This window comes from Microcaecilia unicolor, chromosome 11 (assembly GCF_901765095.1).
Source record: "Microcaecilia unicolor chromosome 11, aMicUni1.1, whole genome shotgun sequence".
NCBI lineage: Eukaryota > Metazoa > Chordata > Amphibia > Gymnophiona > Siphonopidae > Microcaecilia > Microcaecilia unicolor.
The window spans coordinates 40,210,708-40,229,950 of NC_044041.1; the positions used below are offsets into that span (position 1 = coordinate 40,210,708).

Consider the following 19,243-nt stretch of genomic DNA (forward strand, 5'->3'; position numbering starts at 1 on the left):
GATGCAATCTTCAGTGGCCCACAAGTTTCTCCATTCTGCAACATCAAATTCAATATGGCGCCTGGATTTATTATTAAAGTTTCTGTTTATTGAAATTTTGCACACAAAAACAGTGTAAAACATCAAAGGCAAACATCGATTTTGTGAATGACATTTCACTTTGCAAAATATAAGCTTAACACATTAGTATCTTTGCCCCTCCCTCAACCAAATACCCTTTTAACCCTATATGACCTTATCATGTAAACAATGTGATCTGAGGCTTGGGTTCTGATAGCCTCAAATCTATATCACTAACTCATCATGGCACCTGGATTTAAAAAACTAATAATAAAACCAACCAATCATAGAACAGTCACATGATCATCCACACCAGTCCCCAAAGTAAAAGCCACTCAGTTCCTTCATTAAGGGGTCCTTTTACTAAGCTGCGCAAGCGCTAGTGCACACTTACTGCAGCTTAAAATGGTTTACGGCAGGACACAGGCATCCTGTGGTAAGATCCAAATCTGCGAATGCTATGTGTATGCTTTAAAAAAAAAAAAGAGTTTTAAATTTTTGTTGGAGGGGCGTTCCTGTAATGATTGGCAAGTCCACATTACTGCGCGCTGACTGGTTAGCACAGGATTATCACGTGAACCCTTACCACCAACAAAATAGGTGTCAGTAAATGCTCCCATGGTAATTCTTTTTAATGGTAACATGGCCATTAATTGCAAAAAAATACAAAATCAGCCATTTTCCAGCTGCGGTTAAAATGGCTTTAGCACGTGGTAAAAACCCACATAGGGGGAGATTCTGTATAGGGCGCCTAAAAAAAAATCAGTGCTGAAATCACTGCCTAGATTTACACGCAGTATATAGAATACATTTAGTCGATCTCAGTGCCTAAATCTATGTGCATCCACTTACACCAACGAAAACCTAGTGAAAGTCATTGAACATAGATTTAGGCGCACTGGACCATATTCTATAAATAGGCGCATAAATTTGGAAATGCCCATTGCCCTGCCCATAACCGCACTCCTTTTTACCTGCGCACATTAGAAAATAGGCGCCCTGCATTACACAATACGCTTAGCAAGTTGTGCATGTAAATTCTGATTAGTGCTCATTATTGCTTGTTAAAAGTTCCATGTGGTATTATAAAATCTGCCAGGGGTGTAGCCAAACAACAGATTTGGGGTGGGCCTAGGCAAGAGGTGGGTGGGCATCAAGTGTTCTACCTCCCCCCCACCACCACCAAAAAATATCTCAGTTGGCGGGAAAACGCTTCTTTCCACCTTGGCAGTCTGTAGCAGGCATGCGCTGAAAACTGAGCATGTGCAGATGCCGGTATCGTAGAGAGTAGCATTTTAGTTACCATCAGGGGGAAGTCCTCAGCTGGCGGAGCTTGGGATCCCCACCAGCTACCACTAAACGTGCGCTACTGTTGAGTGAGCCTGAGCCCTGGCCCACCCAGGCCCACCTGTGGCTACGCCACTGAAACCCGTTTGGATTTTGGCGTGGATCTCTAGGCGCGCTACAGAGAATCTGGGGGATAAGGGCACACTAATGCCACTTTTTACCACAGCTTAGCAAAAGGACTCCTATGTCATTTAGGAGTAAACATTGCTAATTTAGATATCAAAAATTGTTTTCGATATGCCAGCTGCTATTCTTGATCCCAAGTCAGAGAGCCATAACATCTATGATTTGCCATTTAAGATCAGTAATCTGATGTACTGATTTTGCCAGTGGACAATTATAGGCATTTTTTGATAGTAAAACGATGAATTTTTTAATGCCAAACTATACAGAAAAATTTGGACTGATGACTAAGAAAGTTTTTGCTTCATGTACGATAGTCCTCAAAATACAATTTCTAAAATCGATTGGTTTAGAAAGTTTGAGTAGATTTTTGGGTTATTGATAATCCCCTACCTTTTTGCCTGGATATTAATGCAGTACACATCTAGCAGTGCTTTAGAAATTTGGCTTTGCATTTTAGGTTTACTATGTACCTTTTCCAAATCCAAGAGGTGCACGAGTTACTTTCATGCCCAAATGATAACTACTAGTATAAAAGAAATACAAATTATATACAAGTATTTAGATACAAATTATTAGTGAAAATAAGCTTTATTACATTAAGTAATAAATACATACAAAGATGCAAATAACAGTTTTAGGAAATAAGACTGTTTTCTAAGATTCTTCAGCCGACATCTGCACTTTTAGTGTGAATATTTTTTTTTTTTTTTGTTACATTTGTACCCCGCGCTTTTCCCACTCATGGCAGGCTCAATGCGGCTTACATGGGGCAATGGAGGGTTAAGTGACTTGCTTAGTTTAACAGGTGCGCTGGTTTTTATAGTACTTATTACTTATGCATGTCAACTGGACCCCAAAACAGGAATTATCAAGCAGATGCTTGAGGTTAAAAAAAAAAACAAAAACGTGTTAGTCTGTATACGATACGGTAAGAAATCCCAGCCATATACACAATTAATATGCATGAAAGAAATCTGCACACAGAGGCACTACATGTAAATCTCTCTCATACATAAGCATTGTGGATACTCAGAAAACACAATTAGCTGGGGGTCCCCTAGGACAGATTTGGGAACCACTGACTCACACAGTTTGGTAAAATGTGCTCACATTATTGCCAAACTTGCACCCCTAAACTATTTAGTTTATTTAAAAAGTGTTAAGACCAGTCATTTGAATTATATGAATGTGTAGAATGAAAATTTCAGGCATGTGACCAAAGTATGGTTTAAAGTTAAACGTTCCTCACCATATAGCTTCCATCTTCTGGAAAATATTTTCAGTTACCTTTCCAGATTAGTACTTTAAATGCAAACACTGTTTAATTGTAAAAATCTGTTTCTCATAAGCTGCACAGTACTTTAGATGCGGCTCGGAAAAGTAAAACTTTCAAACTAGGGCAACCGTTTGAATGTTTCAGAAATTACAAAGGCATAACAGTTGCTTTCTTCACTGCCTTAATGTGTATTTTTGAAGGAAGGGTAGTTAATCAAATTTTAATAAACTGTTCTTCATCAGGAGACAGTGTGTGCTAGGATCTTGCATTTCGTTCGGTTTCAGCCAAGCATTCTCGAACTAATCCTCTAGCATGGATGATACCTGGAAAAGAATTCTTGCATTACTACAGTAGCATAACATTTTGGAAGTATACAGGTCAGGCAAGATTTCTTTAAGGCTATGACTGTTTTTATTAGATCAGATTTAAGTTACCTGCTTTCCTAATGTGCTTTCGAGATAAGTGACCTGCCCCAGGGGGCTTAGAATCCAAGTTTATACCTAAGGCAAGAGCTGGTGAATTGTTTTATCCAGAGAGTCTTAAGAAACATCAGCAGGATTTTAACCCCAGCTTTTCTGGTTCTTGGTTTACTGCCCTAACCTAGTGCCCCGTTTGAAGATCATAAAATCTGAAACACACAGTGGATTCTAGTTGGTTCATGCAGTCTCCAGCATCCCTACTAATACAGCTCAATCAATCGGCGTCAGTATGACTGATCCTAAGGGTGTAATGCAGCAGCTTAAAAAAAAAGTCTAAAAATAATTTTGTTATGTTTTTAGTTAACAACAGAATCTGTCACGAGCAGTCATACGTACTTCAGAGATACTGTAGCATTCACAACTAGTGTCATACCTGCTATTTCCCAGACTCTGAAGAGAGCTATAAAACATAGCTCTAAGCCAGATTTATACACTCCCTTTTTTAAACATCATCACAAGACTATAAGAGCCCAGGCCTAGGTGTGATTGTATAAAAGGGGAGTATGAGATGCTTTGGGGGGAGGGAGGGGAAGAAGTTAAGAAAGAGATTTCTGGGGGTCTTGGGGAATATGTTTCTACAGTGTAATTCATTGTAAATGTTTGTATCTTGTTATGTTTGATAAATTAAAAAAAAAAAAAAAAAGATTTTACACGAAAACAAAAACCACCATACAACCAAGAAAATAACCGAGTAACAGTGAAAATAAGGATAAGGATACATGTGTTAAACTGAAAGGATGTCTTGGAGAATCACGTCAGCATTACACATACTTTGCCACACATGACAAACTAAGGCATTCTAATCTGAGATATCAACAGGAGAAACTGGCACTACCTGCTTTTGTTTTTATCATAAGGTAAAAAAAAACTCTTGTGGGTAGGCACCCTGGCACATTACATACCATGGTACAAATAGAATGAAATAGCCAAACTACTTGATAAGTTCTATCGATATCCAGGGATAAACCTTATAAAAGAAAATCCACTGGGCACCCGTTAATTAAAAAAATATATTATATAGCCTTTCTATGAAAGGCTTGGATGCGGAATGACACTTGTTGCCTGCTAGTATGGTAAAATCCACATTCAACCTACTACTGTTGCCAACGGTATAACAGACAGGATTTACAGGAGCTATTTGTTATGTACATGTGCCTGGCAATACTGGAAAGAACTTTCATGGGTAGTCAAATGTCAAACATACGAGTAGAATTAATCAGAGTTAAAAATAAACAGTAAGGGGGTCATTTTAGAAGGCTTGTGTGCCAGGTTTAGATGTGTAAATGGCCCTACACGTTAAGCAATTTCAGAAAAGTCGTTTCTCACACATGTATACCTGGAGTACGCACAGTTCTAATCTCAGTTTGACAAGTCTGAATCTGTGGATTTCTTATTTTGCAATGATAATACTGATATACCTAAAACAAAAATGCTCATCAGCATTTACACCTGCTCCAAGGCATGCATAAACGTCAGCCAACTGTACAAGAAAACATGACCCCCTAGTGGTAGTCGCAGAACCTCCTGGACCATTAATGGTTACAAAGGTAGCCCTTTTAGTGTGCTGAGGACTATCTGGGAATTGGGGGGGGGGGGGCTTGGACCTTATGGGGTAGGGTCCTGATCTGCCAAGCTGGGAGCATCAGGCTGCTCCTGAGCCCCTAAAATAACACCATTTGCAAGGTGGCTCACAAGCAGCATTATTCTTTTAAAATGGGATTCAGCAGCCTGCGAGACCAAGATCACAGGTTGCTGAATCCCGTAATATATCAAGGTGCAATAAAAGGCAATCTCTAATCGCACCTTGATAATTTCCCCTAAGTGCCACTGAATAAATGCTGTTTTAATCACTGTTAACAGTCCTTGTGTTGTGTCGACTATTGCAGTTTACTGTTTTGATGATTATTTTCTCTCTTAATGTTTTAGTTTATTTGGTGGTATGATTTTATGTTTTTGTTTTATCATGTATTGTTGATTTTAATTGCATATTCTGGTATCCGCCTAGAGTTGTAGATAGATTGAGCTACTTCTTTTTAAATTAAAAAAAATAAAATAACACATATACCGAGAACTATGCTCCTTTAGTTTTAGCTGGAACTTGGCGTTTCCTCTTGGTTTTTCAAGTTTTATGTTGAAAAGGACTCACCTCGTTTTAGCCTCTCCATGGCACTTTTACTTCCAGCATAGGTGGGCCTGATCTCCTTGCCTAATTCCTCTATGATTGCTAGAAGTTCTCCATACTTGCTTTGTGGCACTTGGCTGCTGCTTGATCCCTACCACATGAAGAGTTATTTGATATTAAAGAAGAATAGAAACACCACAAAAATGTACTCATTCGAATTCAAAATTGCTGCTACGGTGCTAAACACAATCTAGAACCCTTTTTTCTATCGGTTATTAGGACTGTCAATGCCAATAAAAGTTGTATCGGAACAGGCAAGCCACTTGCTGCCTAAAATGGCGCTCGGGTCAAAGGTTGATTTTGATGGCCCTCCACCCCCTTCCTTTTCAGGCTTTCATACTTGCAGTCTTATAGAATAACTCAAAAGGGCACCTCCCCCTCAATAAACACACACACAGCCCTGCTTCTAGGTTTGACCCACAATTACAGGGATGGAATCCTCCTAGATATGACCATAAATTAAATCAATCCCCTTCCGGCTTTATCCGATTACCCTGCGCCCTGATGTGCTTGTGAGATGCAGCCATGGCACTTATCATAGAAGGGCCAATGTGGGCACAATGGTCCTCTGTAATGCATGGAGTACAGTTTCCATTTCCTCCCTACCTCCTATCCCCAACAAGCTTGTCCAGGCCTGGTTTTAACACAACTCATCAACTGGCATTTTATTATTTCTCTAGGAATATCAGGAGTTAGATTTTGTTTTCTCACAATGTTATGACAACTGACAGCTCCATTTGCTTCACACTTGGCTGTGGCTGCTGCAACCTCACAGTAGTTAAGACTTTTTTCCTATTAATATTGTAGTTCCAAGCCCCATTTTCTGGGGGGGGGGGGGGGGGGGTTAACCGCTTAGATCAAGGCTACTCATTTTTTTCAGGATATCTACAATTAGTAGATATTGCATGCACTGCATCCTTGGTATTCAAATCTCTCTCATGCATATTCATTGTGGATATCCTGAAAACCTGGCCTGCCTGTGGACCAAAACTGAGTAGCCTTGGCTTAGATGGTTCTTACCGATAGGCAATATATCAAATATATAACAAACCCATGGAACTATCTTTCAATCCTGCATGTTAGGATTGAGTTGGAAGGTAAGAGGAACATTTTTATGGGCCTACCCAAGGAAAATGTGTCCCTTTAAGGACTGAAAATTACTGCTACCTATAACTTTGATTGTTAGCCTGCTCAGGCAGGAAAGTAACTTGTGTACCTGACTGTAACTTGCCCTGAGCTCAGATTTGGAAAAGGAGAGAAATTAGGAAAGTCCAAATCCACTACCATGTGCAAGGCCCCATTTAGCTGATGATTCAGGTCTAGGATGCTTCTGAAGTTGTGCTCACAGCTCTCAGATGAACCAAGTATTGGTTTTATGGTAAATCCTAATAGCTGGCCAAAAAGCTGCACAAACTGAAACACGCCTCATCACCCTCCCCACTCCTCAGGTGACAATATTTGTTTATAAATGGAAAGCCTTGTTCCACATAAATGGGCCGATTTCATTGTTCTGTGTACTACACTGACATTTGGTCATTTCATAGGTGTTGAAAAAAAGGGGATGGAGGGAGTCACAAGGATCATAGCATCACCAATTTTCCTTCCCTCCTTTTAACGCACAGAGGTGTATTTTCAAAGCACTTAAAAACTTACAAAGTAACCTATGGAACTTTGTAAGTCTGCTTTGAAAATGAGCCCCACAGCGTTTAACTTTTTACCTCCCTTTCCCCAAGGTAGCAGCTCTACAATCAGCATTGCAGAAGACGAATTGCAGCTGGCTGGTGCAAGACCTTGAGCATCCACATGTGCTCAAACTCTGCCAGCTTCTACCCCATGCAAAACAGGAACTCATGGGGGAGGTGAAAGGAAGAAGGGAGAGAGATACTGTGGACTACAGAGAGGAGGGAAAGAGAGATGCTAGAAACCAGAGGGGGGGGGGGTGTTGCGAGTTAGGGAACAAGAAAGATGCTAGACCATTGAATGGTAGGGAAGGGAAGATGCTGGATTGGGGGTGGAGCTTCAGCCCTCCTCAAACAAAACAGCATTGCATTGGCCCTGGGTCATTTTATTATTGCTATACAAAGTAAGTTGTTTGTCAAGCTATATTTATTCTACACAGCCTTGTGCAAATCTTTTCTTAAAGGTGGTGAAAAATCCTAATAAATTAACAAACATACATCCACTGACATGCAAAAGAGAGAATGGAAGTATTCAGAGAGGATTTGCAGGGGACAATAGACCAGTGTTTCCCAAGTCGGTCCTAGAGTACCCCCTTGCCAGTCAGGTTTTCAGGATAGCCACAAAATTGAAATTGATTTGCATATAATGGAGGGGTGTATGCAAATTAATTTCATGCATATTCATTGTGCATATCCTGAAAACCTGACTGGTGAGGGGGTACTATAGGACCGACTTAGGAAACTTTGCAATAGACAATATATTAAAACAAACAAAAAAAAAAAAAACAGATTCTTTAAAGGGTCTGCATTACCTGAGTGTAACCTAAAGATGGTGGTCCATAGTCATTTATAAGTTGCCTATATTGTGCAGATGCCGCCATACTTAGAGAAGGAGAATGAATATTCCCAGCTGTTTACAGGAAAAACAAAACAAGGTGGTCTGCATAAAGCTTCATTATCCAGCACAAGCTAACATCTCTTCTTGATTAGTCTTCATAGATTAACAAAATGAAGCAGTCACAACAAAAATGCATTCTTATAACTTGTATACAATAGACAAATGTTTTACAGTTCCACATCGTCAGATTCCCTTTTAATAACATAAGGAGTGCTGAATTGCCATATAGTAGGGTGAATTTTGAAATACTTCCCAATTCTGACACAGGACAAGATGCATTGAGACCGAGGAAATTCTGGAGAGTGAATACACAGAGAAGGGCCCAATACCCCTCATTCTTAAGATGACCTAAGACATTATTAAAAGCTATGAATACTATGGAAATAGGGCACACAGATGTGGCTTGTGCTCCTTTGCTTGGGAGCCAGTGGTTCAAAGCTTGCCATTTTGGTTCATGGAAATTCTCCATTTGCTCAAAGCACCATAACAAATGTTTAGGAATAAGTGAGAGTACCAGTTTAACTTCAGGCAGAAACATTCCTTCCATACACTGTAGGATACATTTTCATGTACCATTGCCCGTTATCCCAAACATATTCAAGAAGGGAAAATTAGGTTCTTACCATGATAATTTTCTTTCCTTTAGTCATAGCAGATGAAGCCATTATGTATGGGTTGTGTCCATCAACCAGCAGGGGGAGATAGAGAGCACTCAACTTTTCTCAGTGCCTCATGGCCAGCTAGCTCCACTGCCTCTTCAATCTTTTCGCCCGATCCTGGACTTAAAAGAGCTAAACAAGTCCTTAAGAGTGCGGCATTTTCACATGGAAACCCTGCGCTCCGTCATTGCGGTGGTACAGCCAGGACCTGAAAGAAGCTCACTTGCACATACCAATTTGGCCCCCGCACCAGAGGTTTCTGCAGTTTGTGGTGTTGAGAAAACATTTCCAGTTTCGGGCCTTGCCTTTTGGCCTCGCCACAACTCCCCGAACCTTCTCCAAGGTAATGGTGGTAGTAGCTGCCTTTCTCAGGCGAGAGGGTATCAGGTTTCACCCGTACCTAGACGACTGGCTCATCAGAGCAGAATCAGAAAAAGAGAGTCATCTAGCTACAGCCAGAGTGGTTTCAGTCCTTCAATCTCTGGGCTGGGTCGTCAATATGGCCAAAACTTACCTGACCCCCTCGCAATCTCTAGAATATTTGGGGGGCCAGGTTCGACACAGCCTCAGGCTATGTGTTTCTTCCCGAACAAAGGTGGTGCAAGCTTCAGAATCAGGTCCGTCTGCTCCTGAGGATGCCCCGCCCGCGAGCTTGGGACATTGTCCAGCTGTTGGGATCGATGACGGCCACCTTGAAAGTGGTACCATGGGTGAGAGCGCACCTGAGACCTCTACAGTATTCTCTACTTCAACGATGGTCTCCAGTATCTCAGGATTATCAGTGCAGACTTTCTTGGCTCCCTGCGGCCCGCCTCAGTATGGAGTGGTGGCTCTCGGACAGCATGTTGCGGCGGGGAATGCCGCTGGCGCTCCCCGATTGGTGCCTAGTGGTGACAGATGCCAGCCTGAACGGCTGGGGCGCACATTGCCAGGGGAAGCATGCCCAGGGTCTATGGACGCCCGACGAGTCGGAGTGGTCTATCAATCGCCTGGAGTTGAAAGCGGTGTTTCTGGCTCTTCTGACCTTTCAAGTGACCCTGGAAGGATTGGCTGTCCGAGTGATTTCGGACAACACGACAGCAGTGGCCTACATAAATCGACAAGGCGGCACTCAGTGCAGAGCTCTAGCCGCACAGGCCGAACAAATTTGCCATTGGGCCGAGCTGCATCTACAGTCCCTGTCAGCAGCTCACATTGCAGGTCAGAGCAACGTGCAAGCCGACTATCTAAGCAGGCATCAGATCGATCCAGCGGAGTGGGAACTAGCAGACGATGTATTCCTGCAGATATGTGCCAAATGGGGCAAGCCAGTGATGGATCTTATGGCGACCAGTTCCAATGCCAAAGTCCCGTGCTTCTTCAGCAGACGGAGGGATCCTCGCTCTGCCGGGTTGGATGCCTTGGCTCAACCCTGGCCCCTGGGCTTGCTGTATGTCTTCCCTCCGTGGCCCTTGATCTGCGTTTATCAGGAGGATAAGAAACAGGCAAAGCCAACTCCAAAAGGCCAGGATCCACCAGTGGGGGAGCAAGCAGAGGGTCCGAAGATCCCTGTGGAAGTGCTCTTTCAAGCATGTATGCCCTATGCAACATTAAAACAAAATCAGGGGAGAAAACCGCTCCCTGACCGCCCGGATCCTGCCCAGGGCTATCAGCTCTATTATTAGCCTCACTCAGAGGACCCCCCCCCCCCCCCGGATTCAGGGCTCTCAGTCGCAACGGAGGCCGTGCCATGTGGCAAATCCAAAATGGCGTCCACTGCCAGCTCAGAGCGCGAAAGATCGCCGCTCGCCATGCTCGGACCGGCTCTACCGTCTGTACAGCACGAATTACAGAGCCCCGCTGCTGATTTGCGCTTGCCACATTTAGAACAGCGCTTTACAGTCTCCGCAGCCATCGCCAAAAACGAGGTAAATAAAAACACTCCGGAGGCTCAGATAAGTGGGAAAGGCAGGGAAAGGCGAACCAATGTGTCTGCATCCACTGAGTGGGGAAGGACAGGGAAAAGCAAGCTAATATGTCCACATCCACGGGGGCATGGGTAAGGCAGGGATAGGGCTGACCTATGTGCCTTCAAAGTGAAGCTGCTATAGCCTCTAACACCCCAGCTAACAACTGGCAAGCCAGGAGCCACCCCCAGGCAGATTTTGATAGAGCTCGAAGAAGCTGCAGCCACCCTGCTTGGGGAGATAGAGAATACTGAAGAGGCAGTGGAGCTAGCTGGCCATGAGGCACTGAAAAAAGTTGAGTGCTCTCTATCTCCCCCTGCTGGTTGATGTACACAACCCATACGTAATGGCTTCATCTGCTTGATGACAAGGAAGGTGTAAAAAAAAAAAAAAGGTAAGGTATGTGCTAGCACACATATTGCAGAAGCTCTAGAACAGTGGTTCCCAAAAACTTGACCTGGGGGGGGGGGGGTCCCCCTGCCAGGATTTTACGATATCCATAGTGAATATACATTTGATAAATGTGCATGCAGATCTCTCTCATGCATATTCATTAAAGATACCCTGAAAACATGACTAACTGAGGGTCCCCCAGGACAGATTTGGGAGCCACAATGACATTTAAATTTGCGGCAGGAGACACAGAGATTTGACATTAGGCACAACACTTGCTCCAGTGCTAAACCATCCTTACAAGTTGTGTATGTTTTATTTGTTATCTGCCAAGAATTGCAGAAAAAGCAGAATATATATTTTTAAATAAATAAATACCCAACTGCTTTCTGCTAATCTGTGAACAAAAGAATGCTCCCAATGTGAAGGGAAAGGTGACAGTGAAGTTCTTCTTACATCCTAACATATATTGAGCATCACTTTCTGCAAATTTCCGCACGAAGTCAGTGAAGCCACAATAGTTCTGGAGAAAGGACTTCATTCTGTATCATGACCAAATAAATCTGAAAATCCCAGACCTGAACTGAATTGTAGGGCTCCCCATCTGCAGAGCACATGACAAACCACAGTCCCCTGGATGGCATCCCATTCCCTCTCTGTCGCTCTTTCTAGCACCAAAACTATTTCTTGTGAGCTGGACCCACGTCCTTCAGATCTACAGCTCCTACCACTGACCATGTGTCTCCGCTGTTACAAACGTATCAATGGTTGCCGATCCACCAATGCAAACTTTTCAAATTACTGGTCCTCACTTTCAAGTCCCAAAGGCTTAGCCTACCCCACTATCTCTCTTACTCTCAACTATGCCATACTCACCAGTTTGCCTTCTCCATTCGATAAACGATCACAATCTAGTTTTACCTGGCCCTAAACATGCTCAGAATCTACCCATCACGCCTTCTTCTTTGCCACCCCTTCCCACTGGACCTCCCTCCTGTTAGACATCCATGCAGAAACCTCATTTAAGACTTTCTAATACGATTAAAGACCTGGCCGTCCACCAAGGCTTTCTCCTTAAACTGACCTATTGTGACCGCCTGCTGCTATCCTCCTCTTTGATGTCTATTTCTGCCCTGTCCCCTTCCCCCCTTTTTTGCACTGTTTTATATCATTTGTACCCCTTCCCATCTTTCTTCGCTCCTCTGAGTACCTGTTCTATCCACTTTCCTATTTTGTAGTTTCTTTCCTTTTCTAATTGTTTTGGATTATTGTAAACCGCCGAGAGCCGTCAGTCATGGCAGTATAGCAAATTCTAATAAATCATTAGCAATAGAATCGCTTCAGTCCACATCTAATAGGCCAGTGCTTCTCAACCCAGTCCTTGGGATACAACCAGCCTGCCAGGATTTCAGGATACCCACCCTGAATCTGCAAATCAAGGACACAGTGCATGTAGGTTCACTGTAAATATCCTGAAAATTCACCTGGCTGGGTGAGTCCCAAGGCTGGGTTGAGAACCACTGTAATAGGTGATTACTCTCTGTATCACAAACCAGGAAGTGCAGCATAAACACAATAAATCTAAGGAAAATATATTTCCGATGTGGCTGTAGCAAAAAAAAAGGTAACTTGTTGAAAATGTTCAAGTCTATTATATCCTTTTATGAAATGTAGATAATTCTTTCTTGTTTACAACAAAAGCAAACAGCATCATTTGACATACTGTAGTGATGCAGACACATCTACTCTGCACTAGAGGGAGAGAGACAAATCAAACAGCAACGGAGTTGAAATCTTTTTTTTTTTTCGGAAGATTGCATCATTTGTGTACAGAATATTTAAGGTAGTAAGGGCTCCTTTTACTAAGCCAATTCCTGCGTGACAAATTCAACAAAGCCCATAGGAACTGAATGGGCTTCGGTGCATTTGCCACGTCTGGAATTACTACTGCGGCTTAGTAAAAGGGGCCCAAAGAACCATTTGGGCCCATTCAACAAGAATTTTTCTTGTACGGACAAAATTGGAGAATATAATTTACTGATTTGCAGCTAACTGGATCCAAAATAAATGTTAGCATCAAAGCACTGCAGCTAGCTTTAGTGATATGTACAGGAAAAAAAACTGTAATTGTCTGAAAAATTTTAATGAATTTGCAATATTTGTAACCGACATCTTGCAAACAAAGCAAGGACAGAACGGCTACCAGCAAAAGCAAAAATAGATTAAAAAAAAAACAAACTTGCACAACTTCCTCCTCCTGAAAAACCAAGTAAAACAAAACCTAATGTAATTAGGTCATCTAGCTATCATTTACACACACAGGGATTTTAGAAAAGCTGATGTTTACATGTTATACCTGCGGCAAGCACTGTTTTGAAAGGGAGCATTCTGGTATGCCTACAAAGCTTCCATTTCCTATTCTGCAACAGAAATGCACTTAACCTTACAAAAATTACCATATGAGCATTTCCTGCTCCCAGGCACACATAAATGTTAACTAACTGCTCCTTTTGACCTGGGATTTGGAGTAGTGACAGTGGAGGAAAAACCATGCTTACCTCTCTAACAAAAATCTGAGTTTTGCTCCTTAATTGGCTCCCCCTGGCCTCCAGATCTGTAAAACCCACCACCTGCATGTGTAAGTGCCAGCATCCCAAGTAATGTGCTCTTTTTATTAATATACATTTTTGTAAAATAGCTGTTCCCACTATGTGTGTCGCAAATATGTCTTTTCTCATGGCCTTGCACATTTTTTGAAAGGCTCCACATCTAGCAAGTCTTTTGCCAATTATGATTGTTTTGCACAATTAGTGCCTCTCATTTCTCCACTGAGGATTTTAGATTGACAAAATGTAAAAGCGTTTTAAAGTGTAAAGACAGTTTATTCCATAGGCAAGAAGCTACCACAAAAAAAAAAAAAAGGCCATGATTGTGTTTTTTTATTACCTTTGGGCCTGACCCAACCAACCAAGATGTTTCACTTGAGCAAAGAGCCCTGGACATCACATAAGCTTCCAATTTTTTTAGTCAAATACTTATCACCCAGCCCCCTTACTGCTTAAAATGCAAAACATCAGCACTTTGAACAGAATTTGATCCAGAATAGGGGACCAATGTAAAGATCGCAAGAGAAGGGAGCGCGAGCTTCCACTTCCTATTCCACATCAGCATTTTATATGACCTGAAATTTCTTCAGGTCTTTTTAGGCAATCCAGTATAAACTGCAGCTATCTGTCTGTCTGTGTGTATGGGGTGGGGGGTGTACATCTGCCCTATCAACTTCACTAACACTTTCTTAACCACTGAAGAGACTCGGTTACCAAATGTTTTGACAGAATCCAGACTTTTTATTTTCAAGGACAGTGTAAAAGCTGCCCCAATAATAAAACCATGGAAAGGAGTCAGGCCAACCTGAACACCATACCCACAGAATTTCTCTCTTATCTTTACTCAGCCTTAATCAATAACCTGACACTAGGTGTGTGCACAATAAGAAAAATATTTCAGTGAGTCTTCGTTTTAAACAACATTTTTATGATTTTTTTTTTTTTTTTGTTTTTCACACATTCCTAATTTTTCACATACATTATATGTATACAAGAACTATTTTGTATATGAAAATTAATTGTACATTAAGTCACAGGTGTATATATGCATGAGCAATTTGCGTGCATAAAAATTTCTTAGGTGTCCAAACAAACCGAATAATATGCATCAATTAATGCACATCCCTACCTGCCATTCAATCTGATGCTCCTCCCTAACTTCACCACCAAATCCTTCCAGGACTGATTCCGAAGAATAAGGATAAGCATATCTTCTGCACATAGCTGTATCTTCATACCATAAACATTAATCAGCAGGGAAAGAGTTGGGGGGTGGGGGAAATCCTACAATAACCTACTTCTTAAAGCTATTCTCTGGAATTGCCCTAAAAGAAACAAATTCAGTTACTAGCCCTGCTCAAATTCTTCCTCACTGCCCTTAAATCCTGGAACATCCATGACTGATGAGTTAAAAGAGTATATGCAATCTGGCTTTGCCCTTATCCATCAACCTAGCATATCGCTTAGGTCAACAGAACCGACTCCATACAAAACCCTAAAACCAGACCATGCCCCCATCCAAGGCATTTGTGGCATCCATAGCACAATTCGGTTATAACATTGACTCCACTACTTTCCCTAGACCACAGAGTCAAAAATAGAGCAATAATTTAAACAAAGCCCTGGGTACAAAGTATTGTCCTTCAACAATGGTTTATGAAAAGCAACCTTCCACCCCACTGGATGAGAACCTTAAGCAAAGGAAGTGTTACTCAAAGCAACTAATTTCTCATATCTACAAAGGCTGCTCCTTAAAAATCCAGTCAGGCCCCAAATCCAATGGAAAGGCACCTCTTAACCATGTCAGAAACTCTTCTAAATTTCTGTCCCACAAGATCATCAACAAATTCGATCCCCCACCCTTTGCCCTTATATCCATATTTCCCACAAGCCCCTGTCCACGAATCCCTACCACAGAGTATAGCCAAGGAGTCCTGAATGTTACTGACCATCTTGCCCAATGGAGGTTAGAATTTTTTTAACAAATACTTACACTAATTCTGTTTCTTCCTCCTCCTTCACTACTCCCAAACCCTATCCAGATTAGAGGAGAAAACTAGATAAAGGTTTCTTTCCTCTATCCTTTACTTTTTACATTGATTTATCCATTTTTCCCAGGAAAGCTCATCTCAATTACACCTCCATTTCTACTCCAACTGCCTATATTCTTGTCTTTGACTCTTTAGTCTTCCAATGGATTTGATCGGTGTACCTGCAGTTCTATTTTTAACAAGCACAATCAGCAGTACAGTCCCAAAATGCACCAGGTCAGGACTTCAGAGATTTGGGACTGCCCTACATCTGCTGCCAGAAAAGTTCACTCAGCAACACAGGGTACAATGGGAACGTCAGCAAGGTTAAAAATTACTGGCTGTATTTAACCTGTCCTTTAGGCATAGTGCTAAGAAATCTTGAGAAGAAAAATTAGTTTATAAACATCACAAAAACATTATATTTACAGCCACCAAATTCTCTGGTGCACATAGACCCTTTCAGAATTCAGCTAACTCTGTGAACTGCTCCCTGCTCATGAAAGGGGATGGAGATGAAGCAACAAGAAAGCAGAGCCTTATAGTCTACTATATAAAGGGTAATGAGTTTTTATAAACCACCTTCATGTGGTACAACCAAAAACAACTTACCTTTATTTTATGCAGGTACTTTCTCTGTCCCTAGCAGGCTCACAATCTAAGGGGTATGTTTACAAAGGCGCGTTAACGTTTTTAACACACCTTTAAAGTTAAGACACGTTAAACGCTACAACACCAACACATTCCTATGGGCGCATTAGCGTTTAACGCGCGTCAACTATTAACACGTGTTAAAAATGCTAACATGCCTAATCGTGCACCTTAGTAAAAAAAACATACCCCTAAATTTTTGTACCTGGGGCAATAGAGAGTTAAGCGACTTGGCCAGGGTTACAACGAGTTGCGGTGAGAATCAAACCCAGTTCCCCAGGTTTTCAGACCACTGCACTAACCACTAGGCTACTCCTCCACTCCAATTTAAATTTTAAATCTAAATATTTATATACTGTTTCTTTAGCTAAAATGGCTATCCAAAGCAGTGTATAATCATCACTGCTTATATGTGTTTTACCAAAGTCATTTGGACAATGACACCTTGAAAAAAAAAAAAGACTAATTCAAGGAACTGAATTTTAGGGCCTACACCAAACTGCTCTTTTTAAGAAAGGGCCCTTGTACTATTCTAATTTAAAAATATAAATAAGATAAATATTTTTTTTAAGAAAATTATACGGGGTGGGGGGGGAGGAATGAAAATTTCTTCCTAAAAATTTGGAGGTATATGACTGACTCACTATTGTGAGAGTATTTGCTTTGTTAGTTCATTATGCTTGTTTATCTACATAGTTTGTTGTACCTTTAAGCGTTAATAAAAAGACTTCTAACAATTAAATACTGTATAATATAAGGTAACCTCAAACAGAACGGTCTAATATACTGCATCTGAAACTCCATTAGCACAGGCATCAGAATGGATTGGGCCATGGCCCCCACCAATATGTTGCCCAGCACAACACTACTTCAGCAACTAGAGAGTTTGGGGACGGATGATGAATTGATTAGTTTAGCCTCTCCACTCCAACCAAAAGGTGTTACACTGCCCCAGAAGTGCACTTTTGTACAGCTAGAATTGTAACTGCCACAAACGTACTGCTATCCATGTTCATCACAGACCACAATTAGTTCTGTATGTCCTCTAAAGTTACATTTTTAAGTCAATTTTGGCTTTTAACACCTTCCAGTTATGGAGAGAGACAGCTAGGAGGGGCCAAGGGCTTGCTACAGCTCCCCTTCTTAACCCAGGGCCTTTGTGTCTGAAAATGATAGGCCCAGGTAGGATCCGTCTTGGCCTCCACAGCTCAGGGCACATCTTACATCGATCTTGTATTAAAAATCTAGACAGATACAAGTATAATTCTTAGAAGCGACTGCGGGCGATCCTTATCGATTAAGTGGGTAAAAAACACATATAAGAAAACGTTTATAGCTAGTTGCATTCATCCGGAAAAATTCAATCCTTAAGCGTTTACATTGAAAAGCAACAAAATCACGTGCCTTAACTTCCAAGAAAAGATGGGGGCAAGTCCCCGCTTCCAGTAACCCATCTGGCCCGAAGCAGGTCTGGGGAGTTGAGCAGCAGCTCTCCCGGCACCCCAGATCCTCCTTCCATGCAACACGCCACGTTCACAACATCCTTGCACTCCTCCGGCCAGGGGCGCGCCGCACAACTCCGCCAGCACGGGTTTTCCCGGGGCAGCTCTGTCTGCATCTTGCCTTTTAATCTTTTTTTTTTTTTTTGCTCTTTTATTTAGCAACAGCAACACAATGAAAGCCAGAAAGAGAAAGAGCTGGAGCAGCTTCGCTTTGGAAAGTGAAAGCACAAAGCAGAGAGTGAGAGACAAAGGAGGAGCGGCGCCCAAGACGCGAAGTTCCGCCAGCGACCGCTAGGGGTCCCCGGCGAGAGAGCGAAGGGGAGCGCTCCTGATCCAGATCAATCATCAGCCCCGGGGAGGCAGCGATGGAGGAGACGGAGCGGACCCATCAAAGCGCTCCGGAGCCCGCCGCCACCCCTCCCCCTCTTCGCTGCAGACCGGGGAGCGGCCTGGGGGGCAAGAGGGGAAGGGGATCGCCGGCGTGTTCCCCACCCCTATCACTGCTGCCGGCAGGGAAGCGGAGCGAGTGCCTGATTAGTAATAATGGCGGATATGAATCAGCTCTCAGGATCTGACCCTACATATAGAACTGGACAAAAACTACAGGCTGGGGCTTTCCCCAGGTATTCGGCCCGCACATTTTTTCGGCCTCGAAAAAGGCTGCAAAAACTTCGTCTTTGCTCCCCCTGGCACACTTACCCTGGTTCATGGAAGTCACAGGGAGGTGAGCGTTCAAGTTTGGCTTGTAAGACATTCCCAGAGACATTGCAAATTAAAGAAATAAAAATGTCCTGAAATCCAGTGAAGCGTCTCTGTCTCTCCCTTTCAGACACTTTTAGTTGTTTACAGCAGCCGCACCGGCAAATATGGCCGGCACTTGGATTTGACACCCACAATGCAATCTATCATCCATACATCACTGGGGGACAGGGGATCCCAAACTTCAAGACAAAGAGCACACCTGGGGCCAGCTGCATTGCACCCCATAAACGCTGCATTTTTTTGCACTTAATTCCACTTTGCAAAAAATACTTATGAATTAGAGATTGTTTAAAAGCAAAACTTCCAAAACTTTTGGAACAACTTTTTTTTTTTCAACATTTTGCTAAGCTCAGACTGCAATTAACAAAAGAGTTACAATAAAAGAGTCACATCATTTTTGTGTGTGTGTGTCCGTTTTATGGCTCTTGGGGCCAATTAACTAATGTTATTATGTTTTTTCTTTTCTTGTTATTTTTTTAAAGGGCTACATTTGTTATGTATTGGCTTGTAGCACCATAGGTTAGGTCAATTAGACAAGGAGGCCTAAAAATATCACAAAGCTTTTTTTCTTTTTAACAGAACATTTTTTTAGTAGTGCAACATTACTTAGAACAAGTTGGGTGTCTTATGGGGGTAGATCAGAGTCA

General features: G+C 42.2%; 1 protein-coding gene across 2 annotated transcripts; it reads right to left on the reverse strand.

Moving 5' to 3' along the window:
* Positions 1–1,515: 1,515 nt before the first annotated feature.
* Positions 1,516–18,976, reverse strand: CDK2AP1 (cyclin dependent kinase 2 associated protein 1). 2 transcript variants are annotated; one of them, XM_030219570.1, is made up of 4 exons: positions 18,534–18,976; positions 7,962–8,059; positions 5,435–5,561; positions 1,516–3,132 (listed from the first exon to the last, which is right to left on the reverse strand). In XM_030219570.1, the coding sequence occupies exons 1-4, from the start codon at positions 18,598–18,600 to the stop codon at positions 3,065–3,067; spliced, it is 360 nt and encodes a 119-aa protein (XP_030075430.1). In that variant the 5' UTR covers positions 18,601–18,976; the 3' UTR covers positions 1,516–3,064. The 2 variants fall into 2 exon arrangements, with proteins under 2 accessions (XP_030075430.1, XP_030075431.1); XM_030219571.1 differs by lacking the exon at positions 18,534–18,976 and adding an exon at positions 17,737–17,994.
* Positions 18,977–19,243: the final 267 nt, after the last annotated feature.